At 33.8% G+C, this 21,870-nt stretch overlaps 1 protein-coding gene across 1 annotated transcript in view; it reads right to left on the reverse strand.

The window, feature by feature from the left end:
• Positions 1 to 21,870, reverse strand: part of DPY19L2 (dpy-19 like 2) — a 93,843-nt gene that overhangs the window by 21,050 nt on the left and 50,923 nt on the right. Inside the window, exons 12-17 of the mRNA XM_005679195.2 lie at positions 17,825 to 17,884; positions 13,680 to 13,760; positions 11,655 to 11,756; positions 10,537 to 10,608; positions 8,038 to 8,084; positions 1,090 to 1,114 (exon numbers count right to left, since the gene is read on the reverse strand). Coding sequence (XP_005679252.1) covers positions 1,090 to 1,114; positions 8,038 to 8,084; positions 10,537 to 10,608; positions 11,655 to 11,756; positions 13,680 to 13,760; positions 17,825 to 17,884 — 387 coding nt within the window. The remainder of the gene's footprint in view (positions 1 to 1,089; positions 1,115 to 8,037; positions 8,085 to 10,536; positions 10,609 to 11,654; positions 11,757 to 13,679; positions 13,761 to 17,824; positions 17,885 to 21,870) is intronic.

Below are 21,870 nucleotides of genomic sequence, written 5' to 3' on the forward strand. Positions count from 1 at the left end.
AACAGCAAGGAATGCTGTTCCACTTCCCAGCTTCACTGGCAGTCAGGTGTGGCCATATGTCTGAGTTCTGGCTGTGAGCAGGAAGTGATATTTGTCTCTTTTCCAGGGCTAGCTTTTACAAAGCCTCCAGTGTGCAGTGTTCTTTTTTCTTTGCTGGCTTGTACAAATCAAGCCTGAAAACCACAAGTTAAAGATGGCAGAACCATAGGTGGAAGAAATCTGGGTCCCTGAAACACTGCTTGTTGGAGAACCACCTGCTAATCCGAAACTCTGGTTTTAACTTTATATGAGCAAAGAATTAAACCTCCACTGAGTTAAGTAATTTTGATGTTATAATTTATCTTTAACAGCTAATATCATTTAATTAACATTATTTTCTTATTTGCAAAGTGGGGATAATAATACAAGACTCAAACAGCACAGTACATGGCACATAGTAACTATTCAAAACATATTATTTATCATCATAAGCTATTTCTATTAAGTTCACAATCAGTTGTCCTTTTATGTAAATTTGACCTGTTCCTTAAGACTCAAAGTTCTATTACTTAGGAAATTATATTTCTAGCCCATGCTATTTTTTCTCTTATTGCAAAACAATTTAGCACCATAAGAAAAGACTATCCTGTTTTGTTCTCCACTGGAATATTAGATGTACCTGAGAGCAGGAACACTGCTATACCATCTGTTGTATCCTATAACACCGCTAAGATTATAACTGATTGACCATCAAGTCTGTGTGTGGCAAAGTCACCAGTCACAGTACCTACCCTGCTGATGGCCCATAGCTGATTGGCTCAGCAGGCTAGAAATTAATGTTTATTATTGTTGAATGAATGAATGAATGAAGGTAATTTAATTTAATTATACTTGGTGGTCATAAATCAACTTTCTGGTTGTCAAGTCCTTATCACTCTTCAAAATTGAGAGCAGCTTAAAAAGTGGGAAGAATCAGCAGAAATCTACTACCAGTATTGAATCACTTTAGCACTGCTGATGGTGTACCTGCAGCAAGATTATACCTTTGTGAATATCCTAGAACTTAAATATAATAGACAAATCTAGCAGAGATTAAAATGAAAGCTTTACCTCACCATGTTCAAGGAGCTGTTTTCTGGAATAAAACAAAAATATTCTCTATTAACTGACTGTTCATTATACTATGATTATATCAGAATGAAACTCTACTTATTTGTTCTTATATTTTAAATAAATTAATATATAAATAAAGCTGTTGGATAAAAATTACTAAGTTCTACCAAAAAATTACTAAATTAGATAAAAAAATTACTAAATATAGTGGAAATTTAAAAGGCATGATTTATAGTCATTCTATTTAAAGTATATCAAAATGCTCTTCTTTGGTTAAGATAAAGTGGGTCTTACTGATTGCTAAATACTACCTCTGGAGAAATAAATAATAAAAAGAATATTTATGAAATATTCAATCACATACATATATTATGCTTTAGATAAGCACTGCTGTGACTTTTGAGTTATTTTTATTTTTCACAATTATAAATATGAACATCCTTGTACTTAAAACTCTGTAAGCATCTCTGAGTATTTCCTTAGGATAAATTTCTAGAATAAATTTTTTGGGTAAAGCATATAAATATTTTTAGTTCCACAAAAGTTGTTTTACAAATTTTCTAAATATTTATGTCTAAAAATTTACTAAAACTTTATGGCATACCTAATGTGTTCCAGACACTGTGCAGTGAACACAGTGTGAAGAGAACAGATCCTGTTCTTATTCTCCACAGTTTATGTTAGATTGGCAAGAGGTACAAGACTGCTTATTTTATTGCCCATTGTAAAGACAATATCTCACTTTTATAACAAAGCTTTGCAGTATAAAAGGCCTTCTCATATGGATTTTGGGTTTGGCAAGAGAAGTAAGACAGTATAAATATGAAAGTATGAAGTACAACGGAGTTCAGGGGCACACACGGATCCAGAGATTAAAAAAAAGAGTAGGAGGGGAAGGCCTCTTAGAAGAGTATTGAAATCACTAAATTACTTTGCCACCACTGCAGCTCCTTCCTGACCTCTGCAGTCAAGAGTGGAAGTGGGGGTGGATGGATAGGTTCCCACATGTCCAGAAACCTGTCAGTCACAACAGAATCCTGTAGTGAGTGATTGCATGTAAGGGAGAGGCCTGGTAGATAAGTATGATAATCACCAAAGACCCCAACAATAACTATGGATACAAATAAATCTAGTAACTAATTTAGAATATCAGTATACAATCAAATCATGAGAAACAAGTAGGATAAAAGAAAAACACCAAGATAAATGAGCAAATGAACTCTCAAGAAAGTGTTTATAAGTAATAAGAGTATTAAATGAAAGTTCCAATTATTATCTTCACAGATGCTTACGAGAACATTGCTGCTGCTAAGCCGCTTCAGTCGTGTCTGACTCTGTGCGACCCCATAGACTGAAGCCCATCAGGCTCCCCCATCCCTGGGATTCTCCAGGCAAGAACACTGGAGTGGGCTGCCATTTCCTTCTCCAATGCATGAAAGTGAAAAGTGAAAGTGAAGTTGCTCAGTTGTGTCCGACTGTTCGCGACCCCATGGACTGCCACCTACCAGGCTCTTCCGTCCATGGGATTTTCTGGGCAAGAGTACTGGAGTGGGGTGCCATCGCCTTCTCCATAAGAAAACACTGCATTCATATAAATAAAACAAGCTGTACTAAAAAAGAGCTTTCAGAGATAATGAAAAAAACTAATTTGCCAAATTTAAAACCTCAAAAGAAGGTCAACTAGCAGTGTATACAACTGAAAGTTGTGTTGAAGATGCATTCATGAAATTCTGAGAAGAGAAAAAAGAAATTAAAAATGTGATAAATGTAATAATAGATGTTCAAAAAAGAGAGGCTAAAGCAAAAGAGAGAGGGAGAGAGAATATCCCTTGAGCTAAAGAAAAATTTGAGTGTTCAGATTAAAATTTCCATGAATAATTATATAAATAGGGCAGAAACTTTATTTAAAGAATAACAGCTGAAAACCTGCAAACTCTGGAGAGAGATATGGACATTCAAGTACATGAAGCTAGCTCATAGGTAACTCCCTCCACACACTGCAAATTCACTAGATATAATAAAACTGTCAAAAGCAAAAAATGAACTTCGAAAACGAAAAATCATCTCATATAAGGGAACTTCTGTAAGGCTATCAGCAGATTTCTCAACAGAAACCCTTGTAAGCCAGGAGAGACTAGGATACTTAAAAAGTGCTCAAATAAAAAATCTGCCATCTAAGAATATTTATCTAGCAAAGCTGTCTTTCAGATGAAGGTGAGAAAGACTTTGCCAGAAAAACAAAGTTGAGGGGGTCATCACCACTAGACCTGCCTTATAAGAAATGCTAAAGAGAGTCCTTCAAGCTGAAATAAAAGAATGCTAATTAGTAATATAAACATACATGAAAGTATAAAATTTGCTAGTAAAAGTAACAATATAGTCAATCTCAGAATACTGTAATACTATAATAGTGGTATATAAATCACTTAACTCTAGTATAAAAAGCCTGAAGCATTAAAAAATAAATATAGCTACAATAATTTGCTAACTGATACACAATATAAGAAGATACAGATTGTGACATCAAAAGCAAAATGGGGACGAGGGAAGTAAAAAAGCAGAATTTTTATATGTAGATGAAGTTGAGCTGTTATCAGCTTAAAATAGACTCATAACTATAAGATGTATTATGATAACCACACAGCAAAAATGTGCAACAGATATACAAAAGAAAAAGGAATCAAAGTATACCACTATGAAAATCATCACATGATGAAGAAAGATAGCATGAAAGGAAGACACTACAAAACAGAAAGAAAACAAGATGGCAAAAATAAGCCATCCCTATCTATCAACAATTACCTTAAGTATAAATTGATTAAATTCTCTAAAGACAGAGAGTGGCTAAATGGATAAAAAACAAGACCCAATCATGCTGCCTATGAGAGTCTCATTTTAGTTTTAAGGATACACATGAAGGATACACACTTTTAAGTGAATGGATGGCAAAAAAATATTCCACTAAAACGGAAATGAAAAGAAAGCACGGGTGTGTGTGTGTGTGTGTGTGTGTGTGTGTAAAATCAGGAGAAACAGCCTAAGTTGAAAAATGTAACAAGAGATACAGGATATCCCAGGATATCCTGGCCTGTTGGAAGTTTATCATCAAACCTTTGAGGATGACATAGCCCTTTAGATGATCACAAAGATCTAGGATCTTGAAAAGATCTAGGATCTTGATAACATCTAGGATCTAGATGAAAAGTCCCTGAGGGTCTCCTTCCCATCTCTCTTTGTTACTTGCATGTGTCTTCAAGAGGTTTCTAATCAGTATACGTTTCCTCTGCAGACACTACACCCAGAAAAAGTCCTTCCTGTCATTAAGGGACAGAAAGCTACTGAAACTGGAAAACCTGACTCTCGATCAATGCTGCTTTCAGAGAAAGGTCTTGATCAAAAGGGAGAAAGAAAAAAAAAAATGGAAATCTCAATTAAATAGGAGTTGGGAGACAAGAAGGGGAAACTTTCATGCCCTGAAACTATAGAAGAGTCCAACAAGAATAAGGATTCCTCTTCTTTCCTGGCAAGTATTCAGCCAACTAAAAGCCATGAATTTTTTGTTTACTATAGATCTCACGACTTTGTTTTCCCTTCCATAAAAGTGTTCTCTTCTCCTTGCTGTGCAGCGACTTGCATGTGGCTCACCATAGTGGTAAACCTCAAAGTGCAATCCTCTGCTGATCCCCAGTAAACCCAATTTTGCTGAAGAAATCATCTGGCCGTCCAGTTGTTTTGTTAGGTCAACAGTGAATAAAGGAAATGTGGCATGTGTGTATACTCTAATACAACAGAGTATTATTCCACCATTAAAAAAAAAGAAAAGAAAAACAAGGAAATCCTGTCATTCGCAACTACATGGATAAACCTGGAAGGCATTTTGGTATGTGAAATAGGGCAGATAGGGAAAGACAAATATTTTATGGTATCACTCATATGTGGAATCTAAAAGTGACCCCCAAAAACATAAAAGAAAGAGCAGAATGGTAGTTGCCAGGGTCTGGGGACTGGGCATAATGACGTGATGTTCCTTAAAGGGTACAAACATTTAGTTATAAGATGAAGAAATTCTGAGGAAGCAATGTACAGCATAGTGGCTATAGCTGATAATACTGCACTGTATACTTGACATTTGCTAAGAAGGTAGGCTTTAAGTATCTACACACATACAAATGCTCACAGTAACTCTGTGAGTTGATAGATGTGTTGAATATGTTAATTAACTTTGTTATGGTGATCACTTCACAACATTTATGAATATCAAATCATTGCATTATCTACTTTACACATATTTATTTTGCAAAAATCTATGAAAGAGAATATGAGGAACTATTTTTATGATATTGATGTGGGGAAGTGTATCTAAGCACAGAAATTAACAGAAAACAGAGAGAGTACAGTTATGATTGTATAGAAATTTTAACCTTCTATAGAGCAATGACCATTAATGTTATAAGCTGACATTCTAAAATAAAGCCTGTTATACACATAACAGACAAAAGATTACTGTCTACACTACAAAAAGACACCATAAATAAATTTTCAAATGGACAAGAAAGAAATACCAATAGCCAACAGACATATGGAAAGATGTACTTCACTGGTAAATATGTAAAACTTCACTTCACTTTGTAAAATGAGTTACTTCTTTAAAAACTACCAGTAAGAAAATGTGGTTAAGAAAACTTAATAACATTGGTGTTCATAGACATGCAGAGAAATGGACACTCTCACCATTATTCTCTCAGTATCCATCAAATTGTAAAATATTCATAGCCTATGATCCAGCAGTCCCATTTCAAATATGTTAAATATTCTAAATACTGAAATAAGTGTTCAAATGAATGTGTATAAAGTTGATAATTACTCATAGCATTGGTTGCTACGACAAAAAGAGAAATATAATTTAAACCTCCAGTAATGTGAGAATGGCTAAGTACATGATAGTCACTCGTGATAATGAATAAATAAAACATGGGGACTACTATAAAGTATGAGCAAGATGCTCAAGAGAAGCTGTTAAAAAAAGTAAAGTTACAGAATAATACCAGTAAAAAAAAAAAATACATTGTGCTTTCAGAAGTATTTTCTGAAATGATACATACTAAGCCATTTATAAACAGCACTAATTGAGGAATACATCTAAGAGAGTGGAATATTTCTTCTTTTCTTGATATACTATTTTTTCTGATTGTATCACCATAAGCATATAGTTGGCCCTTGAACGACACAACAGTGTGGGTGCAGTTGAAAGGCTGAGTATAAATTACAGTCAGCTCTCCATTTACTTGGTGAATACTGAAATTCAATCAACCACAGATCTAGTAATAGTGCAGTGTTTATTACTGTAAAAAGTCTGCAAATAAGTGGAACCATGCAGTTCAAATCCATGTTGTTCAACAGTCAACTGTATTATTTTTGTGGTTTAAAGGACCCTTCCGCCCAGATACCCATGGAGAGCCAGAACTTTCAGGAATGTAATCACCAAGAAAGACCTCATTTCCACCAACTCGCCGCTCAAGTCTGTCCTCTACATTGTTGTTCAGTCACCAATCATGTCCAGCTCTTTGGTAACCCCAAGGACTATAGTCCGCCAGGCTCCTCTTTCTCTGTTCATGGGACTTCCAGGTAAGAGACATTCCCTTCTCCAGGGGTTCTTCCTGACCCAGGGATGGAACCTGCATATCCTGCATTGACAGGTGGTTTCTGTACCACTGACTGAGCCACCATACCCTCTCAATTTTTTGAGACAGCAGCCATGTATCATGGGCTTCCCTGGTGGCACTAGTGGTAAAGAACTCACCAGCCAATGCAGGAGACATAAGAGACATGGTTTTGACCCCGGAGTGAGGAAGATACCCTGGAGGAGGGCGTGGAAACCCACTCCAATATTCTTGTCTGGAGAATCCCATGGACAGAAGAGCCTGGAGGGCTACAGTCCACAGGGTCGCAAAGAGTCATTCAAGACTGAAGTAGCTTAGCACACTTGCCATGCACCCCTTCATCTTCTACTATTCAATTAAATATCTCAAGTCTCTTAATGCACTTCTTCTGTGAATAGTTTCCAGAGCTCTAAAAACATTGTTTTTAGAATGTCAAGACACATTCTCAGGGCTCCATCTGACCAGAACAAGGTAGAGTGGATCTATTAACTCTCTTGAATCCGAAACAATTTCAACAAATAAGATTTAACCATTTCAACTATAAGATTCTAATTAGCTCTTCTGGCTACCATACAAAGTTGTTTATTGAAAATATAAGCAGAGGGCATATGGTTCATGGAAGCCCTGTGCACTAATTTTACAATTTTTCTATAAATCTAAATGGTCCTAAAAAATAAACTTTTTTAAAAAACAATAAATGTAATGGCTATATGTACAAATATAATGCAATTTGAGTTAAAATTTTTTCTCAGAGGAAGTTTTCCTCACAATTTATTTCTCATGTCCTATAACAGTGTGTGCTTTAGTTATATTTTGCTTGTATTTGTTCATACTATAATTTTAGTGACTACTAAAACCACAAATAAATGTAATAAACAGTTTTAACAATAAATGTAGGAAAAACTATTCCATGAATACTCAGAAAAGCAAGTTGCTTTCTCTGAAAGTTAAAAAAAATCACCAAAAAAACACTTCAGCTTACTTATTTACTGACTTTAAATTGTAGTGACTTTAAATTTACTGACTTTAAATTGTACTGACTTTAAATTGAATTACTTTGAGGTAATTCACAAATATAAATCCTTTAAAACAAGTCCAAATGCATAAAAAAGACACAGCCATCATATAGTCTTTTTTTTCCTTTCCAAGAAGAAGAAATCTAAGTTTGGTTCATGTTTCCTTTCGTAATCATGATGGTGAAGTTTAATGTACATTCATTTGGAAAACTGATATTATAGCAAGTTATTTAATAACCAAATATTAAAAACAACTATGATATAATTACCTTAGATATGTGTTTGCACATAAGACACACCGAATATCACGAATAGCCTGTGAACAGAATCAAATTGATGAAACGTCTAAGGAATTAAGTGATATTTTAAATGCCATGATTCATTAACAAAGACATCCCTACTAGAAAGAAGTATTTTTATTGTTAAAACAAGTCCTTGGAAACAATTTAGTTCCAGCTCTGCCTTAGGAAAGCAGGAAGTTGTAACCTCCTTCTCTATGAAAATGAAAGGTACTAGAGTAAATCTTTTGGGTCTAAAATTTAAGGTTTATATATGGGTAACTTCTGACTGGAGTTTAAGTTTATATTTTACCAGATGCAAGTGAGCTGTAGTTGGGGGACTGGTTTCCACAAAGGAGGCAGGTTTCTCCAAAATTTCAGAGGCTATTTTATGTCGAACTTCTAAGAAATTAGCTCGCTCTCTCTCTCTCTCTCTTTCTCTCTCTCTCTCTCTCTCTCTGTCTACAAAGACTGTATTCCTACTCAAACTCCTGATTATTATAAAATTAGCTGTGGCATACCTGCCTCCCTGGTCTACCTCAGCCTAAAGTGACTGCTACAGAAGGCTTAAGAGCACTTATCAGGATGTATCAGCTAATGATGAGAGAGGGAGAGGGGGAGGAGTAAAGATGAGTATGAAGCTATGTTGGCCAAAGAGGTTTTAGCAGCATTTATACACAAGAAATTTACAAGAACTTAAAATTTTTTACTCTGCATGGTATGTGGCTTATAACTCACAGATAAACATTGAAAAAATACATAATAAAATTTGGACTCAGATGTTATATCTAAGTTTAGAATTTTTAACTTCTCTCATTGATCCAAGAGCATCCTGCATGGAAGAATGTTTCAAATAACAAAAACGAGATTACACTCCTTGTGACAAGCAAAAGCCTATTCAAAGGTACGGACAACAGAACGCACACACTTATAGGAGTCTAAGATTCAGTAGTGTCATGGTAAAATGACACTACACACGTCTTGCTCCTTTCCTTCCCAGAAGTGATTTCACACAAGTGAAAAGTTAAATGAACATCAGAAGTATCCCTGACGTGGAAAATAAGCCATAACAGGACAAATAACGACTGAGGCATTTATGTGGATGCAAAAGTGGAGTTAAGCTTTAATGGCTGCAGGGATGGTTATGTCTGTGTATACATGTGGGCATGTTATGCCTGTGTATACTGTATGTTATGTCTGTGTATGTGTCTGGGGATACATGTGTGTGCATGCCGGCTACTACACAAACATGGTTTGAGCTGTGGTATGTTTGGGAGCTAGTATTTATGAGGCTGTATATCTTTATTTTTAAAACAGTTAATAGTAGATCTAGCTGTCATTTTCTCCTGTGCTGGATAGTTAATTCTTGCATTAGTACTTACAAGTGGGACCTCATAAGAGGAACACAAGCTGACATGATGGGATAGACAAACTGGCTAACAGAGAAAACCTGTAGCTCGAGCTGGGCAGGGTCAAAGCAAGGGAGAGCAGCACACTTGTGTGTGGTTTACTCACTCCCTCTCATCACCTCTGTCTATCCTGACTCTTTCCAAGTGGTGCCTAGGGAACTAGACCAAGGGTGAAGAAGCACAGATGTAGAGGGAATGCCTTTCTCACTCATAAATTAGTCATTTTCGATATGAAAACAAAATAATAAGAAATGTGGGAATTGAAACTACATAGAAAGACAGGCAATTTGACTTTAAATATAGAATACTGATTTCAACAGAACCAGCTGAAGTAGAGACAACTTGCTCTGGCAGTAGAGAAATAATGTTACTGCTATCTGCTTAAAAGCATAAAACACCTACTGACTAAAGGCAGGGCAATTTTTCAATAATATAAATAAAGATGGTTCAAAATTGCTAAAAACTGAAGACCCACTGTCTTTAACCAGGCTTTCAGACAAACTACTCACAGACCAAGAAAATCTTCCAGTAGTATTTTAAACATTAGTTCTTCTATGGTGATAATACTTTCTTTTTTTGTGTGAAAACAGTGAACAGTAGAGAATGATATTTTAATGGCTATACAGATTTCTATTCATGTTTCAAAATGGATCAAGACTTCTTTGAATGTGTCTAATTTTGAAAGATACTGAAATGGTCATTCTACTCTTTTTAGTACCAATAACAATTGCAATTATTTAATCATTTGGGAAATTATTTGTTCATTGTTCCCACTGGATCAGATTGTGAGTTTCAAGATAGGGTGGACTTGTCTTATTTATCCCAGTGTACCTACAGTGTGTATAGTTCTTACCATATAGTGGGTAACTGACACATTTCTTTTGAAAGAATAAATAAAAATATCTTTTCTAATGTAGCAGATTAAAAACTCCATATAAAGTGAGATAAAGAAAAATCTGAATAAAAAAAGTTTTAGGGAGGGGAAGAGTCATCCTAAAAGTAAGACAGAATTCTGAGCTATTAGCACTAATCTAAGTCCTTGTCTTAAACCCAAAAGCAAGTAAAAAAAATTTTTAAATACCTTTTTAAAGATAAAATAAGTAATCACCACAACAGTTGGAAGCAACAATGTCTTTAAGTATCGCACTGGCGTCTGAAATATAGCAAATTATTCAAAATATTTTTTATTAAATTTTATACTATAAAAGTCTATTTCAAATTGTCACAATGAGATTTCTTAAAGGTAAAAGATATCTTTGTTATTAACAGAATATATGTTATCAAGTTTCATATTCTAACATAAGAATCAAAATTATAATGAGTTATACAAATATATCAAAAATTATAATGATGAAAACTATTAAAGCAAAATTAGCTATGGATATTATTTTTTCCTTTCTTGAGTTTTATCTTCTCTTTATTTATATAATAGTAAGTTTTAAAATGTGTGTTTATTGATCCATGGGCCCTAGATTATCATCTCCTGGGCTTTCAGTTTCTATTATTTTCATTTGTGAAACTATAGGACTAACAAGGGAGAAAGACTAAGTAATTATTGAAAGTATAAATAAATACTGAAACAAAAACAGCAGCTAAATAATTCTCATGGGTTGTGATAGGGAGTGATTTACCACTTAACTAAATTATATATTTCTTAAAGGCAGGAACCAAGTTATTTAACTCTTTGTAGTCCTATTACAAACTGCCTCATAGATAATGGTCAATAATTGTTTTTGAATGAATGTATGACTGATTTGACAGATAAGAGATAATCATATATTATTACTAGAATATTTATTTGGCAATGTTTTATTATAAAATTTTGTAATATTTGAGATATTAAGTGAAAGAAAACTGAATTTTTAAAAAACAAAACAATAATTTGGGTTTATTTTTCCTGAATGCTCTCATACCACCAACTGACCTAGATTATTAAAAGTAACTGAACTGCAATAATAGTAATTGACCATAGGTCACATCCTGTGCACTTGCCCTGGTAGGGGCCATTGTTTACTGATTTTACAGGTAAGAAACTAGATGAGAATGGCCATATTATTAGCAAAAGTTATCATAAAAAATGATAAGAATAAATAAATTGGGTGTTTCTAAATAAAATTTTTGAATTTCAGATTAAAGAGAAACTTAAGAGCAAGAACTCATCATACATGTAGAGGAAAAAAATAAAAGAATCACTCATACCGCTTTTTCCATGAAGTCAAATTCAGGAGCACAGGTGTAAATTAAGGTATCAAAATCTGTATATCTTAAGATTCTGGCAGCAATAAGGTCACTCAGGCGAATCTGGAAGAAAAATTAAAATCACAAAAATAATTATAGTTAATAATAATTGGTTTGCTGCAGCAGTAATAATGTCTACAGAATAGATATATCCATGGTACAAGGACGCCTCTTCAAGAAAACAAAAAATACAGTGAACCCCATTATGTGCTGAGTAATGAACAAAACTGAAAACAAATAGAAATGTCAAGAGAAATGAAAAGGAAAAAGAAGTCAGGAAAAATAAGTAGATAAGATGGTAATACAAAGAATGAGCTAAAATCAACATTTACTGGGCACAAACCACCATGCAGTTGACCAAGAAATTTCATGATCGGATCATTTATCAAGAACAAAACATTTCATGTTAACCCCTTTTGTCACATATTGTAAATCATTAACAAATTTTCCGTGTGTTGTCATTTTCACAAAACCTCATACATTAAGCACAATTTTTTGGTGCTTCTTGAATTTTTCAGACATACGTTGAAGCCATTAACAATGAAGCTATTCTTCAAGAGAATTACAACTATACATACAACTCTGATTTAGTTACTTGGTCTGGGAATGCCTTTAAAATAAATACCATCAACTAAATCCAATGCAGAACTATTTTCTACTGATCACTTATCATTTACTTTGGTGAGACAATTATTTTTACACTGCATCCTTAGAAGGTAAGAAAAATTTCTGGTATGCAAAGCAGTAATTCAAATTACTTTACAAGAACATAAATTATTTTATATCAACTTTGATGATTATGGTTTTCAATTACTCATCATTGCGTTATCTACCAGGACCAAGCATAATTTACAGTTAACTTTATTTTTCTAATTTAGAGTAGGGCTGGTGACTAATGATAATTTAACCAAGCCACTTTAGTTTCAAGTCTTTCTCACAGTTGTCACATAGAAGTCACTTAAGAATACCAAGGGTGTATGCGTGTGTGTGTGTTTTAGGATTTGTAAAGAGTTGGGTGAAAATGTAAGGCAAGTAAATCACAGATTAACTTAATAATAACTTCAGATGCCTAAATAAAGTTTACCATAAAATAGACATCCCCTAAAGAATAAAAATTTAAGAATGACAAATAAACCTAATAAACCACAATGCAGAGCTAACAGTAAATGACAAATCCTTATATTTTGAAATTTCATTTACCATTAATATGCATATAGGGTCAATTGTACTGGATAGTGATGGCACTTGTCATTTTAAGAGAGTTAACTACGATAATCCCTTGTTAAGTTTGAAGCAACTTCATCAGCAGACAGGGTTCTAACTGGAGAGTACTAGATACGGTAAATTTCAGGGGAGATTATTGCATGATACACTCATCTATCTTCTATCCAAACAGAAAGTGCTAAAAATCAAAAGTTAAATTCATGTACTGCTTTCTAGGAATTTATCTTTGAAAAGAGCCATCATTTGAGGCATTAGCCTTAAAATAGACAGAAACACTGTACATTAGGGATGTGGTCCATATATGTTCTAGAAGATGAAAAGATAGAGAATTTTTATCATATTCTTTATATAAGAAAAACTATAAAGATATCAAATCACACCTTAATTTTAGTGTCTAATTATAAATAAAACTTTGAGTTCTATACTTCAAAGTTGAGGACAGACTGTTCATATTTACATTTATAATGAATCAATAACTTGCTAAACAAATTCTTTGTATTTTAACCAAAACATAAACAACTATTTAACATAATTTTTTCCAAGAAGGTTTAGTCACCATTCATTAATGTACTTTTTTCTTAGTGGGCTGAAAAAAATCTACAGGATTTTAGTACTGACTCTGCCAATAACTAGCTGGGGACTTTGAAGAAGGTACTCAGCCTCCATAAAATATAGAGGTTTCATTTTAAAAGAGATGGTTTCAAAGTCTTCTCCAACTATGCATTTACAGAACTTTTAATGTTCTAACTAGAAAGTACTTACATGGTCTGAAACACCTAAAATTTTAGATGTCAGAAATTTCAAAATGATTGTTCCAAAAAACCAAGCACTACCTTGAATTACCTAGAAAATAAACAAAATAGATAGAAGTCAGAAGACTAAAAAGCCCTTTCTCTTGGAAATTATTAATAACATTCTAATAACAAGTCCTAAGTGAAAGGGAAACACAAACTTGAAGAATTTTTTTTTAAATAAGGTAATGAAAACTACATACTAGAAACTAAGGAATGTATGTAAACAGTGATCAGAAGAAAATGCATGGCCTCAAAAACTTCTAACAAAAAAAATATGGGGGAGAATGGACACATGTATATGTATGGCTGAGTCCCTTTGCTGTTCCACTGAAACTATCACAACATTGTTAATCAGCTATATCCCAATGCAAAATAAAAAGTTTGTAAAAATTAGAGTAAAAATAAATGAAAAGCCTGACTCAAACATCTAGACAAAAAAACAACAAAATAAAAAGAAAAACACATGAAAGGAAATACTCAAGAGAAAAACAGTCAATTATATTTATACCTATGTGTATCCATTTTGTTGTCCTTTATTTCTTCTGAGTGTTCTAAGATTCTTTCATCATTTACTTCCTGCTTCAAGGACTTCCATTTAAGGGTTGCGCTACTAAAAACAAATTCTTAGTTTTCCTTCATCTGAGAATATGTTTTACTTTCCTCTTCATTCCAAAAAGACACTTTCACTGTATATATAAATTATCATTCACAATTCTTTCCAGCATTTTTCAAATGCTGTGCCCCATCCTTCTGGCTCCCATAGTTATAAAAAAGAAGTCTGGTATGATTGAAATCTGTTTGGGCCTAAAGGTAATGTCCCATTTCTCCCTATATGTTTTCAAAACATTTTCTTTGCCTTTAGTTTACAGCAGTTTATGATTGTGCCTTGACATGGATTTCGTTAGCTTTATCCTACTTTGGATTCAGTTTATATATATATATATATATATATATATATATATATACATACACATACATACATACACATACATACATACACATACACATGCATATGGCTACTTTTGAATTGCTAATCTTTTCTTTTGTATTTTAGATCCATGGAGTAATTTTTAGTATAGGTGGAATTTAAAAATCTGTGTTCATGAGTAAAGTGAAGTTGAAAGTGAAGTTGCTCAGTCATGTTCCACTCTTTGCGACCCCATGGACTATAGCCTACCAGGTTCCTCTGTCCATGGGATTTTCCAGGCAAGAACACTGGAGTGGGTTGCCATTTCCTTCTCCAGGAGATCTTGCCAACCCAGGGATTGAACCCAGGTCTCCCTGAGTGTTCATGAGTAAACCTAGGCTTAACCATACTGTTCATGCCTGACCTTCAGTTCAGTTCAGTTGCTCAGTCATGTCCAACTCTTTGCAACCCCATGAATCGCAGCATGCCAGGCCTCCCTGTCCATCACCAACTCCCAGAGTTCACTCAGAGTTGCGTCCATCGAGTCAATGATGCCATTCAGCCATCTCATCCTCTGTCATCCCCTTCTCCTCCTGCCCCCAATCCCTCCCAGCATCAAAGTCTTCTCCAATGAGTCAACTCTTCGCATGAGGTGGCCAAAGTACTGGAGTTTCAGCTTTAGCATCATTCCTTCCAAAAAAATCCCAGGGTTGATCTCCTTCAGAATGCACTGGTTGGATCTTCTTGCAGTCCAAGGGACTCTCAAGAGTCTTCTCCAACACCACAGTTCAAAACCATCAATTCTTTGGCGATCAGCCTTCTTCACAGTCCAACTCTCACATCCATACATGACTACTGGAAAAACCATAGCCTTGACTAGACGGACCTTAGTCGGCAAAGTAATGTCTCTGCTTTTGAATATGCTATCTAGTTTGGTCATAACTCCTTCCAAGGAGTAAGCGTCTTTTAATTTCATGGCTGCAATCACCATCTGCAGTGATTTTGGAGCCCAAAAAAAATAAAGTCTGTCACTGTTTCCACTGTTTCCCCATCTATTTCCCATGGAGTGATGGGACTGGATGCCATGATCTTCGTTTTCTGAATGTTGAGCTTTAAGCCAACTTTTTCACTCTCCTCTTTCACTTTCATCAAGAGGCTTTTAAGTTCCTCTTCACTTTCTGCCATAAGGGTGGTGTCATCTGCACATCTGAGGTTGTTGATATTTTTCCCGGCAATCTTGATTCCAGCTTGTGTTTCTTCCACAAACCAGATGCCATGATCTTAGTTTTCTGAATGTTGAGCTTTAGATTACTAGTAAGATTTTGTTTTCCTTTTTGTAAGGATTTACATTCTTTATGATACACAAAGAGTTCCCCTTGGGTTTTGAGTAAATTTCAGCATAAGCTCAGTTCAATATTTACCTTGCAACTAAAAACTGAGGTCTCCCATTAAGCACTGAGTTTGCTCCTATTGAGGAAAACTGTAAGTGAATCACTTAGGCCTAAAAGTACTTGTTTAGGCTTTATGTCATAAATATTTATCTTTCTAAAGATACACAGAAGCTAAAAATAGAGAATACCTAGTACCTAGCAAGGGGAAAAAGAGTCTTTCTTCCAACTAACCACATGATGGTAAAGAATATTAAAATTAGGATTTGATCACTCATAAGTGACAATTTTCCTATACATTGTTTTACTATCATTCAATTCAAAAACATAAGGATTTCCTTGTTTTAAAATTTCCCAATTATGACAGAATAAGATATGCAACATAATCTTTATTCCACAGGCATGTAAGAATTACTTGGGTAATAAAATAGATGTTTTCATTTAAAAAAAAAGTGTCAGTTCAAAAGTTTTGCCTTTTCTTTTACTCTTTTCAAAAAAAATTAGCCATATAAAGCGAGAATATCTTTTATGCTGTTTAGATGCCTATGATGGTTCATTTCTCCCTTTTGCAAGAGACTGGTGATATTAATTATATCAGTTTAAAAACATATATATAAGCTGAATATTCATAATATCTTTTCTCTGATTCAGATTTTTGTTTCTTTGAAATTCTTGAGTTGAAAGCTTTTTATTCTTTCTGATCTAAAACTGAAAATATACAAGACAATAAACTTTCCTCTGAGCACAATGTTGGCAGAATCCCCTAAATATCCACAGGCACTGCTGATTCGCTGTCATTTTACAATGATTTGTAATTAAAACTTTGCTTTTCTTTTGAGTTCAATTATTATATAAAAATCTTAAAATTTTCTTTTTGATTTCTTGGTTTAATCTTTTAAAAAACAGGCATTGACAATTTTTCTGAAATAAAATAAACTCATACATCATACATTAGAAAGGTAATGTGATTCAAAAACTTAAGTGTATTTTCATCATGGTTATGGGAGAATGCTTCCAGTAATGAGAAACTGGCAACTCATCCCATTTTGTTCATTTGCATTCTGAGTAGATATTTACCTTATATTTTCCAGTTTTACCATAACAATATATAATATGTAATCACACAGTTCTTCTATATGGCAGATTTTATTTTTTAGAAAGAGTACATTAAAGACCCAGAGAAAAAGAATGTTATCTGCCTGATATTATAAGAGGTAAGTCATCGCAACACCTACCTAATAAAATACTTACTTTACTTTGCAACATAACCCACAAGTATAAAGGTGACCTGGGCCACTCGTGTACATTTGGGGACAAGTGAAACAAAGATCAGGTAGTGGGTGAGTTGAAATTAAAAAGGGACTTTGAGATTGTAAGGAAAGTGTTAAAAAGACAAAGATAATAAGAATCTAAAGATGGAAAATGAAGAAAAGATTGATGATGAATAAATGCAGAAAAACCAAACAGGGACAGCAGGGACAGAACTACAGATTGAGTTATGTTGAAGAGAAGGTTACTAAGTCTAAAGGAAAAAAAAAAACCTCAAAGCAAATAGAAAAAAAAAATTAAAAGCCAGGTAGTAGGGTTATAGCAGAATGAAAAGTAAAGAACAACGGCCTGAAAGTAGTGCTGAAATAAATGAACTAACTTCTTGAAAAGGACTTGTAGGTGTTGCTAAGGACTATTTCCCACCTTGTGAAAGTAGCTTTAATATTTATTAACTATAAATCATTCAATTCTTAAAGTACATTATTTGTATTCAGTTTATAGAAATAAATAAGGATTTGAAGAAATTGTGGTAAAAATGTTAAACCTTACCCAAAAGTGGAGTTCAGATACTCCAAATCTTTGAATTTTATTTCTCTTTAGAATTATCACCTAAAATGCATATGATATAAAATAAAATAATTAAATAAAATTAACATTTATATTTTATATGAATGATACATTTCAAAAATCATGTAGCCAACCCCTTCTACCTTGGTTATCACCAGACATTTTCCTTCATTGTTGATTTTTCTGAATTTGGAAATGGAAAATTTTGGGGGGTGTGAGAGCCAAATGCTTTCTGTGCCAAAAAGTTGACTCTAGAATCAAGTTAATTCCTCACTAAGTTACTTGGGATGTTTTATGTATGAAAACTCTTCTGAGGAGGCAGATGGTGTGGGAAAGGTACATTCCATGCAAGTGTACACGTAAGTTACCCAGCAAAAGGAGAATTCTTCCTCTCCAAACTCCCACATATTTTTAAATGTTAAAAAATATGTCTAACTGAATTTATAATAAAGAAAAGGTACTTATCAGGTACCAAGGAAAGGAGGTGATTTTAAAAAACTAAACCATTAATTAGGAGAGAACCTATGACGGTTTTTAAGGAGGTCTGTAGACCAGAGTTACAGGGTTACAAATGTGAGCTTATATTAAAAGGGAGGGCAGCAGAAGTGACTTGAAGCAATGTAAGGTTAATTAAGACTCATGCAGACAGCTGGGATCCTCAAAATCCCTGGGATCCTTGATGCTATCAACTAAATATTTATATCCCTGTACAAATCCATATGCTGAAATGATAATCTCAAATGCAACATATTTAGATGTGGAAACTTTGTGAGGTAATTATATAACATTATGAAAGTGGGAACTTCATAGATGGGCTTAATGCCTTTCTAAGAAAAGACATAAAGAAAATCCCTTTATTCATCATGGGAGGACAAAGCAGATATCTGTCTATAAATCAAAAAGAAAGCTCTTCCACGAACTAAATCAGGTGACATCTTGATCGTGCACATTCCAGCATTTAGAATTGTAAGAAATAGATTTCTACAAAAGCTACCCAGTCTGGTATTTTTATTATAGTAGTCTAAACTGACAAAGATGTACAGGGACTAGGAATACTTCTACTACTGTCTCTGCAAGTTGGTAAGGTATTTGTTTATTCTCAAGTTGGCATTGAAAAACAAAGGCTCCAATGAGAAACAAATCTTAGACCTGTGCATTGTTTAGATCTGGAGGAGAATTTTCTATCATCTATTTGGCCCAAGATGAACCAGACTTCCTGAACTTCCAACAACAGAAAAATATAAATGTACCATATTATACAATGCAAAATTGCTTGTAAATGCAAAATAAAAGAAATAAATCAAGTGCCCAGACATAGGACAGTGGTTAAATTATCTATAGAATATGCAGAAGGGAATACTTACTATGAAATTATAAGGAAGGTTGAAGATCTCTATCCAGGAAAGATTACTAAGTGATACCCAGGATAGGTTGATAAATCAAAAATGCAAAAGACTATAGTATGCTACCTTTCATGTAATTAAGAGGGGTTATGATTAAATATATATGTAATATTTATTAGTGCAAAAAAGAAAAAAGTAAATGGGTAAACTAGAAAACCAATGAGCTATCTCACTTATAAGAAATAGGGAGGGGACATCCCTGGTGAAGTCCCTGTGGTTAAGAATCTACACTGCAATGCAGGGGACGCAGGTTCAATCCCTGGTTAGGGAACTAAGATCACATGTGCCTCAAAGCAACTGGGCCTCCTCGCCACAAACGGAGAGTCCGTGTGCCACAATGAAAGATTCCACATTATGCAATGAAGATCCTAGGACCCAACGCAGCCAAATAAATAAATATTTTTTTAAAAGAAATAGGCAGGACCAAAGTAAAAAGAAAAGTGGAGAGAATGAGGTGGAAGGGAGGAGAGAGAGTGGTATTTTCTGAGTATAAGATGTATATTTCTTATTCCTAGAAACATAGTACTTTTCACCACAAAAATAATTAAAATCAATCAAGAGGGAACTTTCTCCTGTGGTCAAAGTTGGTACAACAGGAAAGAAATTTACTTTCCCATCTTTAACAACTAAACACAAGTAAAATAGATAAGAGACTACTATGAACAATTAAATGTCAATGTATTATATTATTAAAAAAATGGATCCATTTCTAGAAGCATATAATCTACTAAGACAGAATCATGAAGGAAGAAAAACTCTGATCACATCTATAACTAGTAAGGATATTGAATCATATTTAAAAATCTCTCAAAAAACAAAAGAGGGACCAGTGGGCTTTACTGGTGAATTCTGCCAAATATTTCAAGAAGAACTAATGTCAATCCTTCTCAAACTCTTCCAAAAAACTGAAGAGAAAGGAATAATTCCAAACATATTGCATAAGGTCACCATGTTTCTGATACCAAAGTTAGACAAGGCCACTACAAGAAAACGAAACTATAGACCAATATCCCAGATGAACACAGATGCGAAAGTTCTTATCAAAATATTATCAAACCAAATTTAACATCACATTAAAGGATCAAGGTCAAGTGAGAATTATCTTTGAAATGCTAGGATGGTTCAACATAACAAGGGATAAAAATCACATAATCATTTCAATCAATGCAGAAAAGCATTTGATAAAATCTGACACCCTTTCATGATAAAAACTCTCAACAAACTAAAGGGAAATTATCTCAACATAATTAAGATCATATTTGAAAACCCCATTGCTAACATCATACTCAATAGTGAAAAACTAAAAGCTTTCCTCTAAGATCAGCAACAAGGAAAATGTAAAATTATCTCTGTTCACAGATGGCATCATCTTAAATGTAGAAGACACTAAAGATTCTATACACACACACAGTGTTAGAACTAATAAGTTCTGCAAAATAGCAGGGTACAAACTCAATAAAGAAACCATGTTGTATTTCTATACATTAACAATGAACTACCTAAAAAGGAAATTAGGAAAATAATGCTATTCACAATAGCCTAAAAATTATAAAATAGTAAGGATAAACATAACCAAAGAGGTGAAAGGTTTATACACTGAAAACACTGTTGAAAGAAATTAAAGAAGACACAAATGGAAAGACTGTGGCTGTCTTTCTCTGTCTGACTTATTTCACACAGTATTATGTCAAGGTTTACCCATGTTGTCACAAATGGTAGGAAAATCTTTAGCTACTATTTCCAGTGCCTTTCATAGAGCCAGACTGATATCTAATATTATAATATATTCCTTTCATATGAAGGACCTTCTTTAATATTTCTTTTAGTGGAAAACTGCTGGTCATAAACTCTATTTTGCCTTCATTCTTGAAAGACATGTTTGCTGAATACAGAATTGTAGATAGCATTTTTAAGTATTTTAAAGATGTTGCTTGACTGTTTTATTGCTTGTATTTTTTTCTTATGAAAAATCTGACATCCTTACTCTCTGTTCTTCTATATTTAATATGTCTTACTTCTCTTGCTGCTCTTAAGATTTTATCACTGACCTTGAACAAACTGCTAATATGCCTTACTATATAGCTTTATGTTTCTTGTACTTGAGATTCATTGAAATCCTTCATCCAGAAGATCGTAATTTTCATCAAATTTGGAAAATTTTTGGTCATGATTTCTTCAAATATTTTTCTACCTCCTCCCAACTCCACTGGTTTAGACATGTACTTTTCATATATAAACTGTAACTGGGGGATTAGAAGATCGGAATTTTGCAGTCCTTATTGAATTAATGAATCTGGTACTAAGCACTGGAGGCTGTGATCATAAAAAGAGAGGTACCAGATAATAAGTGCTTTCTGCTTAAAGAACAATACTATAGACTTGCCAAAGGTATTAAACTTGAACATGTCTAAGCTTTAGTTTCAAGTATTAATACAGAAGACAAAGATGTAAAGCTGCCTCATAATGACTCAGAGAGTTAAATCTAGATCACAGAACCCTTCACATGTTCAATGACCCAGGTTTTTCAACAAATAAATATTCCAGGAAGAAAACATGGAGACATATTAGAAGCCTGTAGATTAAAAACAGAAGCTTGATAAAATTATAAGGAAAAGCTTGCAGTGA

This window comes from Capra hircus, chromosome 4, assembly GCF_001704415.2.
Source record: "Capra hircus breed San Clemente chromosome 4, ASM170441v1, whole genome shotgun sequence".
NCBI lineage: Eukaryota > Metazoa > Chordata > Mammalia > Artiodactyla > Bovidae > Capra > Capra hircus.